Here is a 21,118-nt window from a genome sequence, read left to right on the forward strand (position 1 = left end):
AGGCGCCATTACAAACATTGCGGAACAAGACGTACTGATAACAACTTTCGGGACAACCAAAATATTTGTAAAGACTTGACTTAAGAGTTCTCGCGAGGCTGCATGTTTCAGGAAATTCATGTTACAGTGTCACTAGAAGATATTTCACATTAAAAAAGCCACGTACTTTAACCTTATCTTTAACTTTTAGTTCTTTTATTGCTTCCCATAGGTTACACGATTCATTGTGAACTCTTGTTTTCAAAATGGAAATATTTCTTCGAAATTTTGCAGAGACAGTCACCTTGCATCATTTACGAAAGAAATGAAGCAAACCAGACTGTTTGGAAGCGGATCCACAGCTCTGCACATAGTTAACAAATACCGCGATTTCAAAATTGTTATTCTTGTTGCCTGGTAAGAGAGACCCACTTGGCGCTGTTTAAACCGCAATACATATTCCGGCCGCCTTATCTTTCAATTTGAGCACGTTTAAAGGATACTTTTGATAGGTCTTTTACTACCTACATTAACAGATGTGCTGCACTCGTTTTTTCATTTCCTTGACACTCTCCTTTCGATATCTTGTACGGTTCACGATATAAAAGTGGTGTCACACCTTACGCGTTTCACCCTTAATATGACACAACGATAACTCAGACCTTTACACTCGAACAAAGCTGACACGTGGCGCATTTGGTATAGCAGTTCAGCTTTAAGACCGAAAGCTTCCCAATGAAATTGTGAATCATTTTGTGCGCGATTCCCTATCAGATGGCAGCAATATAACTTCGCGGTAAGGCCTTCTCACGGTTCAGAGCTCCCGAACGTAGAATAATCAAAGGGCAACAAAAACGGGGAAGAGAATTAAGGCGAATTTGTTTATGAACGTAGCAGAGCGAGCCGAGTGGAGCGGGCTCGTCGGACGGCGGGGGACGCGCCACAACTTGAGATGTGCGGCACATCCGCCTGCGCGCGCGACTTGCATACGCAAGCGCCGCCCTCTACAATCGCACCAACAATTCAATAGTCCTCGTTCCGACACACACAAAAAGTGCGCACAGGGGATGAGGGAGGGTTAGAAGCCGCGCGGCTCGTGGACAAAAGTGTGGAAATTGGCCAAATAGCGCTTAAAAATACCCCAGCGGCGCGCGCCCGCCCGGCTCCGCGGACACGCCGAATAAAACATAAAACACATTAAAAATTTCCCTCACACACACTCTAACTGAATTCCTCCTCGAGACGCGGCCTGCTTCTTTTCTTTTTCCTTGGCAGACTGAAATCCGTCGGAGGTAGGTCGGTGTGTTATTAACGCTAATTAAATTAGCAATTCCCATCCCGCTCAAATCGCGCCACGGCATTCGTAGCACGCTGCGGTATCTGTGTGTCGCGGCCGGTGGAATTTTAAAAAGAGAGCGCTGTCCGCTCACTGTAGTCTGTAAGAGGTACGGACTCTACTTACGTTTTCGTTAGTCTTCAACGGTGGCGTTTTCAGAAAGTGTAACATGTAGACGAGTGAAAGGTTATCGAGAGAATCTAACACACCGAAATTCTTGTATATGGATTTCTAATAATGTAATCCAGCTTTTTTCGCTGCAGCTCCTGTATCCTTCAGTCCTTATATTATGAGCTCACTAAAGTTCTTCATGGGCGATTTTTATGGTCTCCTCCCCACGCACATTATTTTCGCCACTTCTCTGGAGATTGTTTCCTGCATTATCGTATTTCGCCTTTTTACCTGAAAGAAATTTTCGTTTCGTCAGATCAACGTTTGCTTTAATGAGCCTCTGCGATGGTTTTAGCTATGTCCTGCCCTGGAACTGGATTCTAGCTTTACAAAATGCAGCCGTAAGGTATTGGAAGAACAGTCAAGAACTAATAATTTGCAGCTCTGTTATGATAAAAGAATTGAAAGACCTGTTAGGAGACAGGTAGCTGTAGAAATGTTAAGGGACATATACTGGATACGTAAAGCAGGAAAGTCCGTTACACGCTCTCAGATAATACTGTTAGAGGATCACTGCTCTCGAATTACTGCCTTGCATAAAACTCTAATACGCCGAAAACCTACAGCTTTCTTTTGCTTTCAAGTCCTCTTGTTAACGTCCAAATGCGTCTTTATCTCTACGGTTTTGTTTCTTTTCCAAAGCTCCGGAGTGACTCTATGACTTCCCACGTCAGTAACTTCTGCCTGTCTTGCCTGTATGATCCACTTTTAATTGAAGTAGTTTAATATGGTCAGAAATGTGGACTGGACTTATTGAACCAAATGTGTGATACTTGTTTTACACTCCGTTCCTTATAAAGAGATACTGGTGAAATTGATTACACGGAAGGAGTAGAAAAAATGAATGAAAATGGTCTTTTGGGATAGTATGACTATTATAAATATAACAGAATTCATCAAACCGTCATTCCAGTTGCATCCTAGTATGATACTACATCGTGTTGAACATGTGGTGGCAAGAGCAAGAATTTTCAGCAAGTTTGGACAATGCAGGTAATGGAATATCTTATTTAAGTACTCAGCCGTAGGAAGCACAGGGGCAAAAGGATGTTTCAGTTAGATCATTCCTTTAGGAGATTAACTTTTTTGTTAATGTAGATATTTCTCCTTGCTCTATGTTCATATTGTCATAAGAGGCAATGGTATCTGACAGAAATAAATCTGATTCATCATTTTCGGTCTTCAGACTTTGATGAAATACGAATTTCCGTTCTCACTTTTTCTTCTTCGTGAGGAATCATCAACAAAGATTACTGCGAAAAAGAGGTCTTCTCTGACAGGTAGAGTGATGTGTGGACTTATTAACTTCATTTTGAGTGAGAGATGCTATTCAGTGGAAATAAAAAGTTACTGAAATCCAAATCCTAACGTTGGGCCCTACACATATTTTATAGGCTGACGTAAAGATAGTGAAATATAAAAGGAAGTTTAGTGACATTCTGAAACCTAAATTCATAATTTTTTCTACGGAAGGTAGAGCTTGGACGATAGAGACAATTGCAGTAATGTTATCCTTACCAAAAGACCAGAAATCCTAATCGAACGCACTTGTTATCCTGATGTTAAGCGTTGTGATGCTTGTGATGACAGTTGCAGCAGATGTACCCAATGCGTGGTTAACAATATCTGAGATGGGCAGAAAGAAGCAGGCTAATGTTGTTAATGCTGCAGATAATCGTTTCCTGATGAACGGCACAATGCGAATTCACGCGTACATGTATTCTGACGAGCCACTCGTGGCGGCTATTGATTGAGGTGAATTCAGCCGCACCCACTGCAGGCCACGCTGGCACGGAACTTCTGACAGATGAAATGAACATACACATATTGTCACGAAACTGGTACCCTTAGAGAAGTTTGTGGGTTCACTTCCAGGTGGTATCACAAAGATTCAGCACACGCTATCAAAGTAGCTATTAGGCTGTGCAGAACATCAGGGCAAGAATGACCAACAGGACAGGCTGTGGTGGAGGACTCTACTGAAGAGCAAGACGACGGAGGACAAATGATATCAATGACAATGTGAGCTGTAGCTCGCATTTCCAGGAAAAAGAGTTGCTCTCTGTCAATCCTCATTCTCATCATGTAGTCAGTAATCAGAATGATCCAGTCAAATCTCACTCTTTAAGAATATTAAAACAGCCTAAAATTCAGTTACAGGCTGTTGGTTGACTCCTGATCGTGGCAGTGACAGCTAGTTTCCTGAGAGGTCTGCAGCTGCTTACCTCACCTGTGATCGTTGTACGCGCCAGTGGAAATTGCGCAGGGGCGTGTAAATCAATATGTGGTGAGACATAAGAAAAATTTTGTACGGCTAACGTAGAGAGATTAGCTGGTCTCAAAGATGAGGACGCCCACATGATTCTTGTTTATATGGTTAAACGCAAAAGCAAAATACTATTGTAAAGTGAAACTGCTCCAATTTTACATGATGCATTTATTCTGACGATAGAATGTGAATGTAGCCAACGTGAAAATAAACTTGATGTTTTATCTAGAACTTAAAATCATGAAGTTGTATCTCAATGACTGGCGATGAAACATTAAACAATGTTTTTTTTTTTTTACGTTTATGGTGTCGAATACATTTGAAGTTAATGACGAACTATCCAGTCTAGTAGAGTGAAAGGAGTGTTGAAGTCTGTAGCAAAGCAAACAACACAGATAAATACTGTTAACAACGTATCTACGTCAGACGGGATAAGACAATTTTGGTTTAGGATGACTCAATTTATGTCGAGCTTATAAGAGAGAGGGAGCAAATGAAGATAAGATGGGAGATATGATACTATGTGAAGAATTTGACAGAGCCCTTATTAGAAACAAGTCCCCTAGAATAGACGACATTCCCTCAGAATTATTGACAGACTTAGGAACCAGCTATGAAAAAAAGTTATTCCACCTACGAACAATTTACGGAAATGCAGGTGACATTTTCAACTTGACGATTGTTGAAACGTCACCCGGCTGTGTACTATATCGTGTCTGGGCATTTTATAAACCGGGAGAAACTCAAGTGCGCAAGATACACTGCCTGACATATCAAGTGAACCACCCGGAAGAGGGGAGAAAACGAAAGGAAACTTCAAGAAACTGAGGAGATATGTAATGTTACTCCGGTGATTACGAAGATGGGTCAAATTTACAAATAATTGGCAGCATGAGCCTTCTTATCAGTGTGACGTTGCACTTTATCTGGCCTTGATGCATACATTGAGTTGGTAAGGAACGGATTTATAGCCGGCCGGTGTGGCCGTGCGGTTAAAGGCGCTTCAGTCTGGAACCGCGTGACCGCTACGGTCGCAGGTTCGAATCCTGCCTCGGGTATGGATGTGTGTGATGTCCTTAGGTTAGTTAGGTTTAATTAGTTCTAAGTTCTAGGCGACTGATGACCTCAGAAGTTAAGTCGCATAGTGCTCAGAGCCATTTGAACCATTTGAACGGATTTATAAAGCCGTCGTAACTTCTCCTGACCAAGCTAGCCCCCAGATGGTTCTTGATATACTAGATACGGAATTGAATGGGACGGAATAGACTTCTGTGCTGGTCCCACATATGTTATATCGAGGACAGACCTGGGCATCTTTCCCACGTGAGTACCTCATCATCAAGCACACAGATCACAGAGACGCGTGCAGTGAGTGGACAAGCATTGTCCTGTTGAAAAATGGCACCACGATATTACCGCATGAGAGTTAACACATGAGGACGCAGAATCTCTTTGTCATATCCTTCTGCCATCAGAGATCTCTCAATCACTGAGAGACGTAACCTGAAGTGATATCCGATGGCTCCCCGCACTATGACACCACAAATAACACCGTTGCGCCTCTCCAAAATATTAGAAGCATGAGACATCTTCTGAGGTCGCCGCTACACTCGCCGACAATGATTATCCAGGATAGTGCAGAACCGCGATTCATCGCTGAACACAGTTCAGTGCCATTGAGCAGCAGTCCGTGCTTCACGATCACGGCACCATTCCAAACGCAGCAGTTTGTGTTGTTGTGTTAACGGCAGCTTACACATGGAAATATAATAATTTAGTATGGCTGCTGCTAGTCTCTGACCAATGGTGTCGGATGATACAGAATGTTGCAGGAAGTCCATTACTTTTTCTCGGATAGCATGTGCAGATGCAAAAGGATTACAATGTGCTTGGTACGCACTACGATAATACTCCTTTGAGGTGGTCGGTCATGGTGGAGTATGCCTGCCCTCACGTTGTCATGCAGTCCATCATGAGGCCACTGTCACATCCGAATGCCTCGCAAATCTGGATATTCATCGACTAGACTAGCTGGCCAAATGGAGATCCACAATGAGGCCACTTTCAAATTCTGTTAGATGGTGATAACACTGTGCGGCGTTTCAGTGGATGTGACCCCCTATGAAGGTTCAGGACAGTCAACCAGAAAGGATGTGGTGAGACCTGTGTCACGCCCAAGACATCAGTGAGACAGCATTAAATTAACATTCATTTATTACTGAGAGTTTTACGTGATTCAGTCTCCTCCTCGGCACAGCTTCTAGCAGCCTTGCAGCGTCCGCGTCACATGAGCATTCTGAGTGGTGCATCCATCATGGAATCTGCCCCTAGTGTCAAAAGCAGTCAGTTCCGTGGCCTCATGCAGGGATATCTTCACAGCCTAGTGTGACTGAGCATGTCAGCAGAAGCCTCAGCACACGCGTCGAGTGTAGTTGCAATTAGGCTTGCTTGCCTCCAGGTATCTACACACCCCTGATGAGAGCTGTCGTGACAGCGAAAAGATGGAAGTCCCAACAGTGACACTGAGGACAGCTCGAGGGGCGATCCCAGCATACTGCTAGTATTGCGGTATTTGTGCTGCCAAGGAACGCCCTGCTCTCAAATTGGATAGCTTGCAGTCACACAGATTAATTCTTCATCCAGAGAAGACCTGCACGGCCATCATGTTGTCAGTCACCGTTGTGACATGCAGGAATAGCAGCTCACAGAGTTGAAGTTTGCCCCCACAGCTAGTTTGCTGCCGACTTGTAGAAGTAGACTCTAAACTGGCAATGGCCGGCAACACTTCGTCATATGACAGCGGGTCATCCTGCAACCAAAGGAGCTGGTTTTCCATAGGTATCAGTGATGCAGGTGGGATGACCAGACTCTGATCCTGACTGGAAGGAAGGGGAGCGCTGTATAGTAGTCAATGGCGTGATTCCCCTGTACGGGTGCCCATATGTGCTCCAGTTTTTCGAGCAGGTCAGCCTTATCTGCTGAACTAATGTTTAGTTTCAGAGCTTGAGAGCGTTCTGTTATGCAAGGTTTACAGTATGAAAACCGTTCTTACATAGTATTTAGGTGTAGTTATTCCACACTGCCTCGTCACAGAATATTGTTACGCCTCCTCTACAGTGAAGTCATGGTGCTGAATCCGGTGTTCCCGAAGCTCCCTCGCACAATCTGTGGCACTGTGCTCCTTGCTTGCTTATATTTCCACGTTTCTTAGTGTTTATACTCGTTATTCAACCATTACATACAAGGTAGGGATGCAGGCATGCTAGACTTGGATGTAGTTCCAGTCAGATTATTTTTTCTTTTTGTCCACTCCAAAACTATTTGGCGTGCAACAACTATCTCTCACAAGTATGCAGAAGCTCCATCTCCTTCACGGTGCTTACTCAACATCTGATGCTGTTCACACTGCTTTGTTTATCCTACCGTGCCTGGCAACAACGCTAAATACAAGCAACAGTAGTTAGCTCTGGTGGCTGTTCTTCCTGTCATAGAGAATTGCAACTTTGATCATTCTTACTGCTAATGTTGTGTATGTGTACGAAGTTGCATTGACTGCCAACCATGTCTTCTGGGTGCTCGCTTTTTGTCAGGCAATGTATCTGAGACAGGAGAAAAACCGTCAGACTTCGAGAGGAACCTAATGATTCCTAATCCAATGAAGATATGTTATGGCATGTGTGAATACTGCTGAACCATCAGTTTATGAAGTCTTGGCATGAAAGTAGTGCTACGAATTAGTTACAGAATAATTGAGAAACTGGTCGAAGCCAACCTTAGAGAGGATCAGTTTGGGTTCCAGATAAATACGGGAACACGTGACGCCATTCCCCCTTTGCCTTCTTTCAGAAGGAACCGAAAAAAAAGGAAACCTATGTTTATAGCATTTGTAGATTTAGAGGAAGCTTTTGACAGTGTTGATTGGAAGACGTTGTTTGAAATTCTGAAGGTAGCAGGGTAATATACAGGGGGTGAAAAGTTTTCTTTTATCAAACTACAGTTATAAGAGTCCAAGGGCATGAAAGGGGAGCAGTAGTTGAGAAGGGAATTAGACAGGGGTGTAGTCTATTGCAGATGATGTACAATATGTACACTGAACATGCAATAGAGGAAACCAAGGGGAAATCTGAAAACTGTGTTAAAGTTCAGGTAGAAGAAATAAAAAGTATGCAGTTTGCCAATGACACTGTAATTCTGTCAGAAACGGCAAAGCACTTGCAAGAGTAGTTGAATGTAATGGACAATGCCTTGAAAAGACCGTATAAAATGAACGTCAACAAAAATAAAACAAATGAAGTGGACTGTAATCGAATGAATCAGGCGATGCTGAGGGAATTAGATTAGGAAATCAGACACTAAAAGTAGTCGATGAATTTTGGTATTTGGGCAGTTGAATAACTGATCTTGACCGAAATAGAGATAATATAAGATGCAGAACAGAAATAGTATAAAAGGGTTTCTGAAAAAGAGAAATTGGTTAATATCTAATGTACTGTTAAGTGTTAAAATATCTTTCTGGAGCTATCCGCCAGAAGTATAGCCTTGTAGGGCGATGAACTGTGGACGATAAGCTGTTCAGACAAGAAGAAAATAGAGGCTTTAGAAGTATTGTGCTACAGACGAATGCTGATGATTAGATAGGTAGATCGCATAACTAATAAGGAGGTACTGTAGCGAAACGGACAAAAAAGGAAATTTATGGTACATATTGACTAAAAGAAGGGATGAGTTGATAGGAAACACTCTGAAGCGTGAAGGAACAATCAGTTTCGTAATGAAAGTAAGCGAAAAGTCTTGCCGTAGTGGTGACACTGGTTCCAGACAGGTCAACGATGTCAAGCACTGTCGGGCTGGGATAGCACTTAGATGGGCGACCGCCCGAGTCCGCCTAGCGCTGTTGGAACACGGGATGCACTCAACCGTTGTGAGGCAATTCAGCAGCTACTTGACTGACAACGGCCGGGAGAGTTGTGTGATGACCCCGTGCCCCTTCATATACCAATCCAATAGGTTGAGGATGACATGGCGGTCGGTCGGTGCCGCTGGGCCTTCCGAGGCCTTTTCGGACGCATTTAATTGAAGTATGTATGTGTGGGTTGGAGGAGATTGGGTAAAAATTGTATACGGAGACAAAAGCTCGAGTACAGTAAGTACGGTTCTGTGGTTGTGCAGAGATGAAAAGGCTTGCACATGATAGACTAGCGTGGAGAGCTATATCAGACCAGTCTTCGGACTGAAGACCACACTAGCGATTGTCTGTCTCTCTTTTTTTGTTTCTTTCTCTCTTGGCATGGGTATAAAAACAGTAATGGAACGCCACGAGAGCCGATACTGTAACGCCAGATCCGATGGGTCGAGCACTGATCCCGAGCAGTAACGCTCAACGCGGCGACGATGGGAGTGACAAGCATTCGGAAGGGTTAGGGGCGCGCGGTAGGCGGCAGGCGGCAGGCGCGAGGGCGCGGACGTGAACTTGGGCGAAATCGGGCGGGCGGAGGGAACAAAAAGCGGCTTGTCGTGAGCGGCGCTACGTGAGCGTCTGGACGTGAGGCGTCCACGTCCACGTGCTGCGAGTGCGAATGGCGGCTGCGGTGGGCCGCGACCTGCACCACGCTCATTACGGCGCCACCGCGCGGACACCCATTCATACCGGCTGCACGCCACCCGCTCCGGCCGGCACGCACCAGCGATCTATTATTTTGCCGCCAAAATCTCTCTACTGATTGCAAGAAACAACATTGCAGCGAGTGTAAAAAGACTTAGAATATTCATCAGTTATTTGGCGATATCTCTCTTCAGTTTAATTTAAGGTGAGTTAGAATAGATTTATTTTTGACATTTTCAGATTTTGACCCATTATAAAATTTTCAATTTTCTTACTAAAATGGCATATAAATCACAAACTCGCATCGGAATTTTTTTTTTTAAGTATCATCTGCAAATTTTTACACGCGTTACTTCAATAGCAAATAACGTCGGTAACTTTTTATACAGGGTGTTACAAAAAGGTACGGCCAAACTTTCAGGAAACATTCCTCACACACAAATGAAGAAAAGATGTGGACATGTGTCCGGAAACGCTTAATTTCCATGTTAGAGCTCATTTTAGTTTCTTCCACCTACGCTCAATGGTGCACGTTATCATGATATCATACGGGATACTCTACCTGTGCTGCTAGAACATGCGCCTTTACAAGTACGACACAACATTTGGTTCATGCACGATGGAGCTCCTGCACATTTCAGACGAAGTATTCGTACGCTTCTCAACAACAGATTCAGTGACCGATGGATTGGTAGAGGCGGATCAATTCCATGGCTTCCACGCTCTCCTGACCTCAACCCTCTTGACTTTCATTTATGGAGGCATTTGAAAGCTCTTGTCTACGCAACGCCAGTACCAAATGTAGAGACTCTTCGTGCTCGTATTGTGGACGGCAGTTATACAATACGTCATTCTCCAGGGCTGCATCAGCGCATCAAGGATTCCATGCGACGGAACGTGGATGCATGTATCCTCGCTAACGGAGGACATTTTGTACATTTCCTGTAACAAAGTGTTTGAAGTCACGCTGGTACGTTCTGTTGCTGTGTGTTTCCATTCCATGATTAATGTGATTTGAAGAGAAGTAATAAAATGAGATCTAACATGGAAAGTAAGCGCTTCCGGACACAAGTCCACATAACATATTTTCTTTCTTTGTGTGTGAGGAATGTGTCCTGAAAGTTTGGCCGTACCTTTTTGTAACACCCTGTATAGAAGGCTGTGGATTGCGGTATTACAAAGGCGAAATAATTTTTTCTATTGGTAGTACTGTTGAAAACAATATAGTGGCTTTACGCAATATAAAACCATGTTATATGTGGAAGTTTCTACGGTGATCAGTGTGGGTACCAGGAAGATAATTGACAGAGTCTGACAGAACATTGTTATAAATGCAAACCAGTGAACCATACAGGACGTAGCTGTGATAGGAACTATGAAGGAACAAGTGATTTAATGGAGGCCACTGTAGCTGTTGGAATTTTCAGTCCACCCGTGGATGAAACAGGTGTCTGTTACAGTAAGTTCTCAGGTGATGGGAACTCAGAAGCATACAACAGTGTAATAACAACTTTGCTTTATGGTGATAAGATTACCATATAATAGGTATGTATGGATCGCTTTCAGAAGAGGATGGGCAGCAGGCTAAGGAAGCTGAAAGTAAGTTTAAGAAAGAGGAAGCTTTCTGTTGGTAAGCCCATAAGAGGTAGCCTGGCAGGCAAAATTATTTTTGAAATACAACACCGATATGGGAGCAATAATACTGATGATTTGTTCAGAATGAGAAAAACCGTATTAGCCATTTCTACAAAATACTGTCAACAGATGGCAAATCAGTACATCAACCCTCCTCGGTGGGAATCCTAGTGCAAGTATCGCTACATCCAATACTCAAAAGCGTCACAGAGCGAGAAAGATTCATCCAAGTAGCCGTCTTCAAAGTCATAAAAAAATTGGAAATTTGTGGTAAGGTCTTATGGGACCAAACTGCTGAGGTCACCGGTCCCTACGCCTACACACTACTTAATCTAACTTAAACTAACTTATGCTGTGGACTACACACACACACCCATGCCCAAGGGAGGACTCGAACCTCCGACGTGGGAAGCAGCTTGAAGGTCATAAAGCCCATTTACAGAGACCTGGCACATCCTGACTCGTTGACGTGTTTACATGGGCAGACTCAGAATCCAAATGAGTTTTTCAACAATCTCATATAGACTCGAATATCAAAAACTGTTTTTGTTGGGACGAAGACACTAAAACTGAAGGGGAGGGGAGGGTCTGTGATGATGTTATTGCTTTTAATGATGGCGACATCGGTAGAGTGAAAGTGCTATAGCATATGAGAATTCAAGGAGCAAACTGCATCATAGAGCTTCAACGACTGGAAACAGTTTGCGTCGGTAAACCACAGTATGCAGCAAAAATGGCCAGTAATGAATGCAGAAGGAAGAAAAGAATGTAACCCATGGAAAATGATCAACAGGATGGTACACGGTGTGGTACAGAGTGCCTCTGAGAGAGAGAGAAAAAAATAGTAAAGTTTAAGTCATGTAAAACTTTAGAAACTGTTTCTGAAAATTCAGTATTCAGTTGCATTATTCCCTAATCTTAGGGACCATGTGGCGAAGAGTATTCAAGTTTTCAATGAGTTGCAACATAGATACACTGAGTCGACTGAACAAAAACAAAAACATAATGCTAAGTATGATTAATATTGTTTAGGAGCAAATACGGAAAATTATACAGAATTTTAACCATATATTTAAAAAATGTATTTCCTGTACAACTGGCTCAAATGAAATGATTTTAATTCAGTACACTTAGCACACAGCGTGTAATGTCCTGTAAAATTTTCATGTCAATTGCTATAGTTGTTTCTGAAGTACAGGGAAGCTAAGTAACCAAATTTTACACCTATCGATAAATGGGGTTCTAACCGCCCTTGAAATGGTAAATTCTACAGGTATGTGCGAGAAAAAGGGAGGTCGGAAATTAGGTCATTAACGACAGGGGGCAACAGATAGATGAATCGATCGTAACGTGTTCAAGGAACCATCTCAGCATTCTCTTGAAGCGATTTTAAGGACGTCACGAGAACCTAAATGTGAATCATCTTTAGCGGAGAACATGACCAATGTCTTAAAGCTGCTCCACCTCTTACGGCGTGATTGGATATCTTTCCACATTTGACGCCAAGTTTAACCTGAAATGAGCAACTCTAAGTAGTCTGTTATTTCAGAAAGACGCATTCTGTATTGCAGCCGTCTCCAGACGGTGCCGTTCTATCGAAATGTGTCGAATAGTATTCCTGGAGAGGAGCAAGAATGATGTTGCGTGCAAGTGCGGAAGCTGGTGGATAGGCAAAACATTGAATTACGTACAGAAAAATGGTTTTCACTGAATTTATTTAAATAATAATATCCATACTTAATTATCACACAGGCAATCAGTTGAGCCCTACCGGCGCAGACATCAGCTTCTAGGCCACTCTTTAACTGACATCAGCTGTCTCTAATAGCATTGTAGCAACGCTCGAAAGTGATTGGGATGCAAACGAGATCAACAGAGTTTGAGGATGGCTGTTCAAGACCTCTGCTTCCAGTTAGACTCACTCTGACTGTACACATACTCCTGACTGGATACTGGCTGGTTATATTACATAATGACCAATCGAGTATCGGTAAATAAAGACTTCACAGTCTACATTTCGGGATGGTAACTGTCTTCCTGTTGACAGAATATGACATTGTCTTCAGCTGATATGAATTAGGACATTAATTATTAGTGACTTACTTCACAGCCGGATTTCAGCTAGAGAAATTGAAGGTCAATATGCGAGGCCAAAACCACGGTAATTCGAAAATGAGGCATTTCCAACTACTTATACAGTTGCCTACCGATGTGTAATCTCCTCCAAACAGTCATTCTAGGAGGAAATACGGGATTAGATTTACTATGAAGCTGAACAGCTCCGCAGTAGGTTACAACAACCCCAATACTTTTGGAAAATTTGTAATGCAACCTCTCACAAGGTGAAAATGATGTTGACACATAAAAGGGACCTTGTAAGGACCTCCAGTTCGACAACACGCACAGTGGCACACACGCATCTTTACAGAGAATTTTAAAAATGTAGCTGTATTAAGACAATCTGTGTAATAGTTCCACGCTCCTGAAAGCAGGCAATCCTTCGACACCCCTCCGATCCCAGATGACTGCTAGCAGGCACCTAGGACTACTTCACAGAATGTCTCAGTACAGGTGCATTTTAAACTTCTCAATAAAGTTGCGAGGTGCGAGGGTGCCACCTTGGCTGTTGTCGAACTGGGGACGGAAAGGGGGGGGGGGGAAAGGTCTTAAAGGGACACTTTGCCGATTTATTCATACATGTGTTGTGTCAATGTTGCACCCCTCCATGGCCAGGCCACAGGACGACGAGAAACAAGAGAGATGAAGCTGCATAAGCACCATTGGCTACTTCAGACCACGTTCAAATTTCGTCGAATGGTTTTGAACGGTCCATTATGGATGCAACATTTGCACAAGAGCAAAATCTGACGTTGCGGTGCAGTCCACATGGTTGCGACTACGTTCAATGGAGATGCAGTCCCGAAGTGTCTTTGGAGAAGAGGTGAAATGTCTGGGGGTGTCAGCTGCGTCAAAATTTGTCAACAATGTCGTCCTTCTACTCATCGCACTGCGAACTGTTGTTTTTGACTGCGAAAATGTGTAGGAATCAACGCCCCAACGAAAGGGGTGGTTTCAGTGACGCCCTTTACGCCACCCCTTGAGACCTTTTCGTGTCGATTCTGGGCAATGATATTTTTGAAGGGAGAATCTTTCGTCTTTTGAGGTAACTAACGAACTTGGCGATGCTTCATAAGTCTGTAACAGCTGACTGTGGCATGAGAGCAGGTTATAAGTTACCGATGAAATGCAAAGAAAGAATAATACTAAATTTCAGAACGAGTGACATAGGGAGCACAGCTCATTTTACTATTACGGACTCCAGAGAAAAATTTGATTGTAGAAACTATTCGCAAGTGCCGCGGAATAACTGAAAGTTTGATTTTTTGTGACTGATGATTGAAAACGTCTGCATACAGACTGGAGTGCTTTTGTGACAGAGTTCTCAACGTAAATGACCTATTAGAAAAGTAAAACGTATAAAGCAGGGTACAAATTTCGGGAGTGTCGAATAACAGTGGTTCAGTATTGAATGCAGTTTGTTACGGACAGTGTGCTTTAGTGTATTTTGAAATCTAAGTTTTGTGGTCCACTGCACAAATTCCTTGTACACACAGAAATAGTAATTTTTACAGTACAATGGTCAACAAGGCAAGAAAAAAGAACTTGAATAATTTTGAAGTGCTTTTCTGTTTTTGCGAGGTATAGTCGACCATCAATAAAGAAAGTGTCCTCCATTGAAAAGCACTGTCAATAAACAAAGACACGCAAGCCATAAGAGGGAGCGTCAATAACACTGGTAAGTTCGAATGCGTGGTAGTTGGGAAGTTAGGTTGCTGAAATTAGACCGCATTAAAAAGTGAATGTTCTCGGGTGAATGAAGAAGGAGCACTCGCAGCGGGTGGTCTTTAAGGCCACCGTTCAGTAAATTCTAATGCGCTGTCCAGCTTCGCGCGTCACAAGTTAGTTGCACTCACCGGCTCCCTCTGTGGCCTCGACCAGAGCAAATGGATGATGAGTGAACAGATTGCAATAGCGGTACACGTGGTTCATTCTCCGGCGAATCCTTTTGTACACTATTACGTGAGAGTTCTCAACGGAGTATGTGTTACGTGACCATCAGGAATGGAACCTGTTATCCCTTGAATTATTTTTACACTGTGGAGAAGGAAATGATGACGCATTGAGCATAGTTATACGAGCAGAGTACAACAAAACACTGGTGCTAGCTTCGACCGCTTCCATAGAAGCAACTGTGTCTAAAGAAAGCCCAACTTGAAGCTGCAGTTCTCCGTAAATCGCTTAAGGTAAGAGTAAGTATACTCAATACCGTATTGACGGCTTACTCCTATAGCGTTTCTGTCAGGTCATATTGCATACCTTCAGTTAGCAAAAAAGTTGTTAATTATTATAACAATATGGTCGCGAAATTTGATCACTCAGACAGGAGAATCTAAATTTACTTAAATGGCATCTAGGTCCTCCCTTATGGGCGGTTTTTCTCAATCACCTCAATTATTGTTGGATCTTATGTTAGGACTCGGTTATCTGCAGTTCACTCAGGGAGGGATTTAATCTTTATAAAGTATTACATATTTCGAAAGCAGGAAGTTGGCATGCTGTACGATTAGAAACTCGACTGCAGTAGTCATAAACACCGTGGCGTTCTACGTAAAAAAATAAACAAAAAGGTACTTTATGTCTTTGTAAAACTAGAATTTACTAATGTGTGTTAATAGATGCTACAGAAAAACACCATTAAAACACTTAATTCGCTCGTTTCGTGCAGTCTTGTTCTTTTAAATAGGTTTTCATTGACATTCTTATGGAATCGGACCCGGGCAAAGAGTACTAAGAGGCGTGTACTTACAGTCGAGGTGGGATTTCCTCAGCTTGTTGGCGTCTTCCCCGTGGCACAATGTGTAGAGGTTCTTGCCTGTCAGTTCGTCGGCCGTGTAGTCGAGTAATTCTGATACCCTGAAACAACACACAAAACTGATCATTTCCGGTTGTGCTTGATTAACGTCGCAGCAAGGAGAGCGAGAATTGTCAGGACGACTATAATGGTTATTTATCTATAGGTGAGCAATTTAAAGATAATAGAGGCATAATTATTTCCCAGCTCTCCAACTGAAAGTGATTATTCTACTCTTTCTGCAAAGCTTCTCAGAATGAGTCAGTGAAAGGATTGGAAGGAGACCTTAATACGTGATACAATGAGGGATTACCTTTTGCCACACAGATAATAAAGGTTTTCTGAGCACAGCAGTATCTGTAGGTTTATCTCTCCGTCATATAATGTCACAATAATTATAGAAGAGTATTTCTCGTTATAGAACTTCTGGTTGGTCACTCAAGAGGCATGAAAATTTATTTAGGCTTACATTTCGATCCAAACTACATTCGATCCTTTATAACTAAGCAGAACAAACTGTCCGATCAAAAGTATCTGGACACTTATCAGTGAACATTACTATGGGGTGTGTCCACCCTCCGCGTTTCTGACGGCTTGATCTCAGCTGAGGATCCTTTCATTGAGGCATATAAATGTCTGTGCTGGAATGGTAGCCCAATGTTCCTCAAGAGCCGAAACCAGAGAAGCCGGGGTCTGGAGCCAAGTCGACGTTCTAACTCATCCCAAAGACACCCCATTGGGTTCAGTTTGGCAACCGGGGCAGGTCAGTCTATTTCAGGAATGTTATTTATTGTCCACAACCATTGCCTCACAGACGGTGCTTTATGACAGACGGCATTGTCATGCTGAGACAATCCGTCATGGTATCCGAACTGTTCATCTACTGTACGCAGTACACAGTGCTGTAATCTTTAACATTTTCTTTAGCACCATAAGGGGACCGCACCACAACCACGAAGATCCCCATACCGTAACACCACTTTGTTGCTGGCACTACACGAGATGGTAGGTAACGTTCTCCGAGCATTCACCAAAACCAAGTTCTCCCATCGTATTGCCAAAGGTATAGCGTGCTTCATCACTCCAGATCACTCGATTCCAGTCATCTACTGTCCAGTGGCATCGCTCTTTAGACCACCACAAGCGTCCCTTAGCAGTGACTACAGAAATGTGTGGCTTATAAGAAGCTGTTCGACCATTGTACCCAATTATTCTTTACTCCATACGTCCAGTCATTGGGCTAGCTGGACTGCTGGCATTAGTATGGAACTCACCAGTGATTTCTTCCACTGATTTAAAGCGATTTGTTTGCAACCACACGCCACAGTGCTGAATGTCCCTGCCGTCAGTACGTGAGGTCTGTCTGGTCGTGGTTTACCTGTAGTTGTTCCTTGGCGTTTTCACTTCACATCACATGACAATCAGTCGATTCGGACAGCTTTAGAAGGGTTGAAATATCCCTCATATTTCAGCGCATTCAGCTGTAGCTGCTCTTCTACTGACAACACAATATTCCTCGCCATATTTTATTTTGGCGGGTCCGCCTCTCGTGACATCTAGTGGTCAATTCTGCATTAGGTAGCGTTTTCCGGATACTTGTGATCAGGTAGTGTACAATGTGTTCACAAATACCACTACAGAACTTCCATCAGGATTCACAATGGCCGGCCGGAGTGGCCGTGCGGTTCTGGGCGCTGCAGTCTGGAGCCGAGCGACCGCTACGGTCGCAGGTTCGAATCCTGCCTCGGGCATGGATGTGTGTGATGTCCTTAGGTTAGTTAGGTTTAATTAGTTCTAAGTTCTAGGCGACTGATGACCTCAGAAGTTAAGTCGCATAGTGCTCAGAACCATTTGAACCGTTTTTTTTTTTATTCACAATGGGGACAAAACGCTTCTGACTGAAAGCCTATACTTCCCTTGTATCCTGTAAACATTAACGGTGTGGGAAACGTCTAAAGCTATGCACAACACAAAAACATGAATCCATGATGATTGCTGTCGGGTTTGTTATACTTTCACTATGCTGTCTCTTTTTCTTGTATCTGCCTGCTTTACTAGAGATTTGGCAATAACAGTTCTAATTTGAAATTTTTGTTTATACAGTTAACAACTTATTGCTTTCGTTGAAACTGTAGTCTCTAGATGCAAGATGCTTAGAATCGCTGTCATAGCTATGATCTTTGTACCCGGGGCACAGTAATCTTCGATGTTCTTTTCTTAAAGAATCATATTTAATCATATTAAGTTTTCTCCTATGTTCTGTACGCTGTCAGTACAACACATACAGCAGCCTGTACCCACTAAGAGGGCAGCGCCAATTTGTCCGGATAGGACACCTGTAAGATACTACGTGATGATATACCAGCATAAGAATCCAATGATCATGTATATATTAACGGCTCCGTAGACATCCAATTCAAGAGAGTAAAACAGAAAGTCAGTGATTTACATGTGAGTCCGAAATCGAGCTCCAACGTGAGGTGTTCATACAAGGCTATCCAAACTATTTACCCAGCACTGTAGACACTGGTCACAGCAGAGTGTACTATCTCGCTTTAAAGAGATATCTGTTGAAATATTTGGTTACTGAAAAATAAATAATCGGAAATGGGAAGTGTTACACAGTTGATTAAAATTCCATCCTTACGAGAGCACATTTTCAGTACAGAAAAAAGCCCATGCGGACGAAGAATGATGTCAGTAGATGATAGCTGTTGGAAGTGTCTAACGTTACTGAACTGTTTTTAATGGCCATCGCAACACAGCATGTCAGTGCCATCTTTCAGACCTTAGGAGAAGTCGAATCACTGGCATGAGAGATATGATACCATCATACAGACAGGTCACATTGACTTTTAACTATAATGCAATGCCTGCGGAAGGAGTAGTGACGTAATGGACTGTCGAGAACACTGGGGCTAGAAAAATAGGCACGGGTCTTTCCAGGAGGACTGCACCTCGAGAGGATCATAGAACTGTTCGACAGGCCCTGACGAAAAGATGGATGACAGCAGCTGAAATCCGGGCAGAGGTTACAGGAGTAGTGTCACAAACTGGTTTGAGCTTTTGTGTTGCCATGTGTCGTTTGCTGCTGACACCATACAACCGAGAACAGAGACTTCCATGGTGTAGACCCAGAGTCAATAGGAACATTGAATGGCGTTCTGTTGTGGTCAAGTATTAATCTCGCTTCTGTTTGTGGCGAGCAGATGGTCGCCAATGTGTTCGTAGACGACGTGGTGAAAAGTCACAGAAATCAGCAATTCTCGGGACCCATTCCCCTCCAACCTCTGGAATCGTGATGTGGGGAGCTATTGGATAAGACAACAGGACTGGTTTGGTAATTACTGAAAACTCTTCAGTATGCGACAACAGTGGTGAATCATGTTGTCATATTCTTCATGACCCAAGTACCATACGGGAATTCCAGCAGGATAATGCAAGGTCCCACTCCGTAGTTAATACCACGAACCGATTGAGGAATATACGGATCATGGAGTGGCCCGCCAATTCCCCTGACTTGTGAGAGGTAGAACATGTACAGAATGCAGTGGGAAGAGGTATACTTTCATATCAGCCTCCTGCCAACGATCTTCATGAAATGACACTGCACGTGTTTCAGGAATGGCAAGAAATTCTTCAAGATGACTTTCGGAGAATGTCTGCATCCACGCTACAACGAATACAAGAGTGTGTTCGTGCGTGTACTGATGTCGATGGTAGACATCAGTTCGGAATGGAATGAAAATTTAAACGTGATGAACATGTAACAGATTGATAAAAATCGGGCTGGTGCTTCGTGGTGTAACACTTCCCATTTCCGTAAGTGTAGTCATGGTCCCTGCTGTGCGTGTTCCGAGTCATTACAAAGTTGGTGACAAACGTCACAATAAGAGGACATGGAGCATTACCTAGGTTCGCAGTGCGCTATCCGGAAGTCGAAGTTGATACGTGTGACGAACATGTCGGACTCGAGGCGGATCTCGTGGACGCTGGGCGGCGGCAGCGCCATGGCGATGGCCACCATGCCCAGCAGCGGCGGCGACGACTTGCGCGCGTGCGAGAACGTGTACTGCGGCCGCAGCCGGCTCAGCACCAGCACCACCTGCGCACCACAACACCATTCTCTCTGTTATCTCCACTTCAACAGGTGAGTATCTGCTCCTCCTGGAAAATAATTTTGTGGCTGAAGATTGAGAGGGTGGAGGAGGAGGTCCTATACAGCAGCTATGTCTGGAAAATGTTATCGCTCTGAATAAAATCCTTTTGGGCATTAGCGCGTGTCATTGTGTAATTGAAACCTCTACTAAAACCGACGTTTCGACCGTTTTTGGAGTGGTCTTCTTCAGGGCGACTAAACAGCTTGTTTCTGGTGAAAGTCTTCCTTTTATACCGCGCTTTTTCAATTGTCATGTGGCAACCGACGTCAGTTTCCCGAACGTCATTACACCTTTCAGAGTTAAGATGTCCACAGAGAGGTGGCTATATTTAAGGCTATTTGCCTCTGCTAATTTAACAGGTGAATGATAGTCGACATCGAATTCGCAGCTGTTACCAAAGGGCAGCGTTTTCCTGCCGCAAGACGTCTGTGGCACAGGGTGGCATTCTTGTGCAGTTTTTTTATGTTGGTGTATCCGAGTCTTCAGGAGCTGCTGGCTGGTGAACACGTAACTACCGGAATAGGACGGTATGTAAGGAAAGCCATCCCCAGAGACTAGCAGTTTAATCGCTCTGAAGAGGACCGTTGCAACAACGGTCGGAAAGGTATTAGTAGTGGTTTTAGTTTCACAGTGACAAAAAGATTTTATTCAGATTGATAACGACTGTAGAAGCCTTCGCAATATGGTCCATATTCTGCATGCTTTCGTGTTTTAACTATAGGGTATGTCAAATGGCTCATACGATTTGACAAGACTATATCTTGTACATCAATGAAGGTAGAAACCTGGGGCGAGTTTTTAACTTACGTACGGTACTAGGAAATTCTCATTTTCAAATGAACCATCCGATAATGTAAGGATATATCTTTTACATGCAGGCACATGACTTTGGGGTACATTTTACAAGTACGTTTGTGGTCAAAATTTTCATTTACCTTTTATAACAAATGGCATTTTAAAATTTTTTTATTTAAGTATCACGTGCTATGTGACCATGCAAACCGACACTATTTGTTGGTAATTCACAAAATGACGATTAGAAAATTTATAAACG

The 21,118-nt window shown here is 43.2% G+C and overlaps 1 protein-coding gene across 1 annotated transcript in view; it reads right to left on the reverse strand.

Moving 5' to 3' along the window:
• The window catches only part of LOC126184298 (protein trachealess-like), a 310,612-nt gene that overhangs the window by 55,249 nt on the left and 234,245 nt on the right, over window positions 1-21,118 (reverse strand). The window contains exons 7-8 of the mRNA XM_049926675.1: window positions 19,816-20,009; window positions 15,860-15,966 (exon numbers count right to left, since the gene is read on the reverse strand). Of these exons, the coding sequence (XP_049782632.1) occupies window positions 15,860-15,966; window positions 19,816-20,009 (301 nt within the window). The remainder of the gene's footprint in view (window positions 1-15,859; window positions 15,967-19,815; window positions 20,010-21,118) is intronic.

The sequence above is a fragment of the Schistocerca cancellata genome, chromosome 4 (assembly GCF_023864275.1).
Source record: "Schistocerca cancellata isolate TAMUIC-IGC-003103 chromosome 4, iqSchCanc2.1, whole genome shotgun sequence".
NCBI classification, from domain to species: Eukaryota; Metazoa; Arthropoda; class Insecta; order Orthoptera; family Acrididae; genus Schistocerca; species Schistocerca cancellata.